Source organism: Marmota monax, unplaced genomic scaffold (assembly GCF_021218885.2).
Source record: "Marmota monax isolate L192 unplaced genomic scaffold, Marmota_monax_Labrador192_F-V1.1 WCK01_AAM20220418_F8-fsc00068, whole genome shotgun sequence".
Classification (NCBI taxonomy): domain Eukaryota; kingdom Metazoa; phylum Chordata; class Mammalia; order Rodentia; family Sciuridae; genus Marmota; species Marmota monax.
Genome location: NW_026692352.1, coordinates 1,745,786 through 1,753,140, shown reverse-complemented (window position 1 = coordinate 1,753,140; position 7,355 = coordinate 1,745,786). Strand labels below are relative to the sequence as shown.

Genomic DNA, 7,355 nt, shown 5'->3' with positions numbered 1-7,355 from the left:
GGTTACTGAATGATCAATGGGTTATAGAAGACATCAAGGAGGAAATTAAAAAATTCTTAGAGATAAATGAAAACACAGACACAACATATCGGAATCTATGGGACACATTGAAAGCAGTTCTAAGAGGAAAATTCATTGCTTGGAGTTCATTCCTTAAAAAAAGAAAAAACCAACAAATAAATGATCTCATACTTCATCTCAAAATCCTTGAAAAAGAAGAGCAAAACAACAGCAAAAGAAGTAGAAGGCAAGAAATAATTAAAATCAGAGCTGAAATTAATGAAATCGAAACAAAAGAAACAATTGAAAAAATTGACAAAACTAAAAGTTGGTTCTTTGAAAAAATAAACAAAATCGACAGACCCTTAGCGATGCTAGTGAAGAGAAGAAGAGAGAGAACTCAAATTACTAGCATACGGGATGAAAAAGGCAATATCACAACAGACACTTCAGAAATACAGAAGATAATCAAAAACTATTTTGAATCCTTATACTCCAATAAATTAGAAGATAGTGAAGGCATAGATAAATTTCTTAAGTCATATGATCTGCCCAGATTGAGTCAGGAGGATATAGAAAACCTAAACAGACCAATATCAATTGAGGAGATAGAAGAAACCATCAAAAGACTACCAACTAAGAAAAGCCCAGGTCCCGATGGGTATACAGCAGAATTTTACAAAACCTTTAAAGAAGAACTAATACCAATACTTTTCAAGCTACTTCAGGAAATAGAAAAGGAGGGAGAACTTCCAAATTCATTCTATGAGGCCAACATCACCCTGATACCTAAACCAGACAAAGACACTTCAAAGAAAGAAAACTACAGACCAATATCTCTAATGAACCTAGATGCAAAAATCCTCAATAAAATTCTGGCGAATCGGATACAAAAACATATCAAAAAAATTGTACACCATGATCAAGTAGGATTCATCCCTGGGATGCAAGGCTGGTTCAATATACGGAAATCAATAAATGTTATTCACCACATCAATAGACTTAAAAATAAGAACCATATGATCATCTCGATAGATGCGGAAAAAGCATTTGACAAAGTACAGCATCCCTTTATGTTCAAAACTCTAGAAAAACTAGGGATAACAGGAACATACCTCAATATTGTAAAAGCAATCTATGCTAAGCCTCAGGCTAGCATTATTCTGAATGGAGAAAAACTGAAGGCATTCCCTCTAAAATCTGGAACAAGACAGGGATGCCCTCTCTCTCCACTTCTCTTCAACATAGTTCTCGAAACACTGGCCAGAGCAATTAGACAGACGAAAGAAATTAAAGGCATAAAAATAGGAAAAGAAGAAATTAAATTATCACTATTTGCAGATGATATGATTCTATATCTAGCAGACCCAAAAGGCTCTACAAAGAAACTATTAGAGCTAATAAATGAATTCAGCAAAGTGGCAGGATTTAAAATCAACACGCATAAATCAAAGGCATTCCTGTATATCAGCGACAAATCCTCTGAAATGGAAATGAGGACAACCACTCCATTCAAAATATCTTCAAAAAAAATAAAATACTTGGGAATCAACCTAACAAAAGAGGTGAAAGACTTATACAATGAAAACTACAGAACCCTAAAGAGAGAAATAGAAGAAGATCTTAGAAGATGGAAAAATATACCCTGTTCATGGATAGGCAGAACTAACATCATCAAAATGGCGATATTACCAAAAGTTCTCTATAGGTTTAATGCAATGCCAATCAAAATCCCAATGGCATTTCTTGTAGAAATAGAGAAAGCAATCATGAAATTCATATGGAAAAATAAAAGACCCAGAATAGCAAAAACAATGCTAAGCAAGAAGTGTGAATCAGGCGGTATAGCGATACCAGACTTCAAACTATACTACAGAGCAATAGTAACAAAAACAGCATGGTACTGGTACCAAAACAGGCGTGTGGACCAATGGTACAGAATAGAGGACACAGAAACCAATCCACAAAACTACAACTATCTTATATTTGATAAAGGGGCTAAAAGCATGCAATGGAGGAAGGATAGCATCTTCAACAAATGGTGCTGGGAAAACTGGAAATCCATATGCAACAAAATGAAACTGAATCCCTTTCTCTCGCCATGCACAAAAGTGAATTCAAAATGGATCAAGGAACTTGATATCAAATCAGAGACGCGCCGTCTGATAGAAGAAAAAGTTGGCTACGATCTACAGTCGGTGGGGTCGGGCTCCAAATTCCTCAATAGGACACCCATAGCACAAAAGTTAATAACTAGAATCAACAAATGGGACTTACTCAAACTAAGAAGTTTTTTCTCAGCAAAAGAAACAATAAGAGAGGTAAATAGGGAGCCTACATCCTGGGAACAAATCTTTACTCCTCACACTTCAGATAGAGCCCTAATATCCAGAGTATACAAAGAACTCAAAAAATTAGACAATAAGAGAACAAACAACCCAATCAACAAATGGGCCAAGGACCTGAACAGACACTTCTCAGAGGAGGACATACAGTCAATCAACAAGTACATGAAAAAATGCTCAACATCTCTAGCTGTCAGAGAAATGCAAATCAAAACCACCCTAAGATACCATCTCACTCCAGTAAGATTGGCAGCCATTAGGAAGTCAAACAACAACAAGTGCTGGCGAGGATGTGGGGAAAAGGGTACACTTGTACATTGCTGGTGGGACTGCAGATTGGTGCAGCCAATTTGGAAAGCAGTATGGAGATTTCTTGGAAAGCTGGGAATGGAGCCACCATGTGACCCAGCTATTCCCCTTCTTGGTCTATTCCCTAAAGACCTAAAAAGAGCATGCTACAGGGACACTGCTACATCGATGTTCATAGCAGCACAGTTCACAATAGCAAGACTGTGGAACCAACCTAGATGCCCTTCAATAGACGAATGGATAAAAAAAATGTGGCATTTATACACAATGGAGTATTACTCTGCATTAAAAAATGACAAAATCATAGAATTTACAGGGAAATGGATGGCATTAGAGCAGATTATGCTAAGTGAAGCTAGCCAATCCCTAAAAAACAAATGCCAAATGTCTTCTTTGATATAAGGAAAGTAACTAAGAACAGAGTAGGGACGAAGAACAGGAGAAGAAGATTAACATTTAACAGGGATGAGAGGTGGGAGGGAAAGGGAGAGAGAAGGTAAATTGCACGGTAATGGAAGGAGACCCTCAGGGTTATACAGTGGAGGGGGTAGAGAGAGAGGAGGGGAGGGGAGGGGAGAGGTGGGGAGGGGGGAGGGTGGATGATGGGAAAGGCAGCGGAGCACAACAGACACTAGTATGGCAATTTGTAAATCAATGGATGTGTAACTGATGTGAATCTGCAATCTGTGTATGGGGTGAAGGTGGGAGTTCATAACCCACTAGAATCAAAGTGTGGAATGTGATATGTCAAGAAATTTGTAATGTTTTGAACAACCCACAATAAAAAATTAAAAAAAAAAAAAAAAAAAAATTATTCTTCCTTTGGTAGAACTTCCCTTTATACCATCTTTCCCAGAGCAGCCTGTTGCAGGTACTATGTTTTTGGTAGTAAGAAAACTGTTGCTGAAAGTCTAGTTTACAATATCCACTGACCCCTTTCCACTTCAGTCAAAAGACAATTAAAATGAAAATATCTGTTGAGGAGGTATCCTGTCCCTGAGCCCTTGATCTTCTTATCAAAGCATTAAGTTTCAAATAGTACTGGCACACTCAGGACACAAACATTGGTATAAATAAAGTGTAAATTTAAATTTCTTCCTAAGGCATAATTTTGCACACCTCTAGGAGCATCACTAGTATGAATTACAACGTGGATTTCTTCTCAGAGATAAGCAATCCATAGCCCTTTACTTATATCTCACTAAGACTTCTAGATGATTTCTCAGGAAGAGCCAGTTTCTGCCTAGGAACTTGGTTTTTTATTTGTTTGTTTATTTTTTCCATTTCTGGCTCTCCTCTATGTTCTATCTCAGAAGTGAGGCCAAGGACATTGCTTAAATTCCTTGATTTCTGTATCCTTATCTAAAAAATATAATTAGATTATCACATTTGCTTGCCTGTGCCAACCTTCAGTGATGAGAACCTGTAGGAAATATTAGGGCTGCCATTTAGACTTCCAGAAATTAGAGAATTCCAACTCTGGAGAATTCTATGATGGTGGACACTTAAGATAGATATACTGAGAACTGGAAACTGAAGACTTGAGACTCTAGCTTCATCTGGTTTGGGGTGGGTTTCAGGAAAGGGCCATCCTCTGAAAAATCAGGCATTGACCTCTGTTTCTTTCATCCCCCCTCTGATCTCAGAATTTCTGGCCTCGGAATATACCATAGGAGTAGCCAGGGTCTTCAACATCAGCACTTATCCTTCTATCAATCATGTAAAATAATGTTTTTGCCTTAATAATAAGTAGATAACATTCTTTGAAGTATCCACTGATTTAATACATGAAACAGTTTTCTTGCAATGGTAAACTTAGGTCAACTAAATTTTCATTATCCATCAAATCACTCAGATCTCAAGTTTTGGATATCCTGAGACTTGTGCCTATTTCTTCAGGAGGATTGCTAACTTCTGGGTTGGCTGTCCAGGAGACGACTTTGTGATTATGCATAATGGCCTGTTAAAGTTTAATCATTATGTCCCCAGATCAATGGGGCAGCTGAGAGTATGAGGACATTGTGATCCTCGGCTCAGGGCTCTTTTCCACAGCACCCTCTGACAACTCTGTCCCTAATTTGTTTGGTTCTTACTCCATAGATGATGGGGTTGAGCATGGGAGGTACCAGAAGATAGACATTAGCAAATATGATGTGTACTAAATGGGGCACTTGATGGCCAAACCGGTGGGTGAGGAAGGTAAAAAGGGCTGGAACATATAAGGCAAGAATAACACAGATGTGAGAAGCACAGGTACCAAAAGCCTTGAGACGGGCTTCGCCTGAGGGCAACTGAAGAACAGCTCTCAAAATCATCACATAGGATATGCCAATGACAATGATATCAAAACCAACCACAGAGAAGGCCACAAAGAGCCCATACCCACGATTGACTCTGGTATCAGTGCACACCAACTTCAGCAAAGCCATATGCTCACAGTAGGACTGTGGAATGACCTTGTTGGGGCAGAAAGGCATCCTGGAGATCATGAAGCAGAAGGGGCTCACCCACAGCAGCCCTCTCACCATCACAACTGACCCCAGTTTGATCACCACAGATGTGGTGAGGATACTAGAGTGCCTCAGTGGGAAGCAGATGGCCACATAGCGGTCCAAGGCCATAGCCATGAGCACCCCAGACTCCACAGAAGAAAAGGCATGGATGAAGAACACCTGGATGAGGCAGGCATGATATTCAATCTCATGAGCATGGAACCAGAGTATGGCCAGCATTTTAGGCTGTGTGGAGGAGGAGAGGACCAGGTCGGTGAGAGCCAGCATGGCCAGGAAGAGGTACATGGGCTGGTGCAGGGTGTGGTCGGTCCTGATTACATGTAGGATGATGATATTGCCAGCTACAGCCACGACATACATGATACAGAATGGGAAGGCAATCCAAAAGTGGGAACTCTCCAGTCCTGGGATTCCAAGCAGGATGAAGGACACGGGATGAGAAGAGCCGTTCCCTGAAGCCAACATCAGGGGATGGATAATATTTTCTCTGGTGCAAAAGTTATTTATTCTCTGCAGATGATAATAATCAAAGCAATTATTATTATTTATTGGTCTTTTGATTCCACAATTCGTCAATAGGGCAGGTAGGCTCCCTAATACCTGGAATAATTTCAACTCTTACAAGAAATAAAATTTTGTAATGTAAAATGATGCTATTCATTATTTAAAGTGAGTTTAGGACATAGTAGCTGAAAGTATAATTATTTCTTGAATAATCAATACTTTCTTAAATGTAGAATCTGCTAAATGAAAATTATAATGATAGATAATGTCATGATAATTTTTGCACTTGTATTCTTTACAACTAACTGATCACTCAGCCTTTCCCATATGTCCTTTTTTATCCCTCTGTTGAATCTCTTAAGTTCCATTTCAGGGTCAGAAGTCAGCCTGGCTTAAAGGACCATAGGAATTTACATAATGATGTTAATTGAACTTGGACTCAAAGACAATTCATAAGGATTTGAGATTGAAGATAAATGATGGACAAATTGTACACATGCAATTACATGTAGTGTCTTTAGTCTATGTCACTTTCTAGATTTAAAGTTGGAAAACTTCTGTAAAAGTTCAGAATATAATTTTTTAGGGATTCTAGGCTATATAGTGTCTATTGAAACCAGTTAATTTAGCTGTTGTAATGCAAAAGCCTCCATAATCATTACATATTCATATGTGTGGCTGTATTCAAATAAAACTTTATGTATGGAAACAGGCTGGAACCCGGGTTTGTGCAGGCTGTTATTTTCTAAGGGCTATCCTAGATCATACATTTTCCATGAGGTCAACCTTGAATTCTGTAGTAGCTAGGACCTCTGTGCTCAGAACAGATTAGGAGTTTCATAAACTCTTGCTGAAGGAAATAACAAATGCCATTATTCAGTTGAAAAAAATTATTACCTGATTAACAATATCATAGCAATATCAAGATAGAGCCATCTTGCCTCTACTTTGAGTATAAGACAGTTATGTCCTTTCATCAAATGGAGGTGGCCTGCTGCCAGTGAGCACACTATTTGTACCATACTCTGTCTGCCCTTGCCTTATGTGCATTGTCTCTACCATTTGATCCCTATGTTGGATGCAATCCATAAGGACAGAGGTGACTTTTTTCATTCCCAATACCTTTTCACTTCTTAATCTTAGTGTTTTATGCCTTGATTTGAAAGACTTAGTTGTTACTCTATTCAAAATAGAAATACTGATGAAAGAAGAATACCATTTCCAAACCCCTTTAATACATCATCTGTGGGAACTAACAAAATTTCATTTCCCTAAACTGAATTGTTTCCCACAACTGTTTCTTTAATATCATAGTTAGGCCAAGCCTCTTTTAAATATTTCCTAGATTATAATAGTATGAGAGAAATGGGGATCAGGCTTTATAAGTTTTGCTCTATACCAGAAACTATACTATCCTGTCTTGAAAAAGGCTGTAGGTTAGCTCGAGACAGATGTTCTTTAGAGCATGGTGACAATTCATATATACACATTGTCTAGAGCCTAGAACCTCACTTTTATTTTCTTTTGCCTGACCTATCTTCCCAGCATTAGATTTTCTGTTGGAGTCAGAGATATTTTTTTCTTTTTCTTTTTCCTCCAGACCTGCTTTTTGCCACCTGCATTTCACTCTCGCATTGTGGGGACATAGTCACTGAGGCTAAGTGAATTGGAAAATCATACTTAT

General features: G+C 38.4%; 1 protein-coding gene across 1 annotated transcript; it reads right to left on the bottom strand.

The window, feature by feature from the left end:
• Nucleotides 1-4,687: 4,687 nt before the first annotated feature.
• On the bottom strand, nt 4,688-5,641 carry LOC124091246 (olfactory receptor 52R1). Its single transcript, XM_046442214.1, has one exon. The coding sequence runs from the start codon at nt 5,630-5,632 to the stop codon at nt 4,688-4,690; it is 945 nt and encodes a 314-aa protein (XP_046298170.1). The 5' UTR covers nt 5,633-5,641.
• Between the last annotated feature and the right edge of the window lie 1,714 nt (nt 5,642-7,355).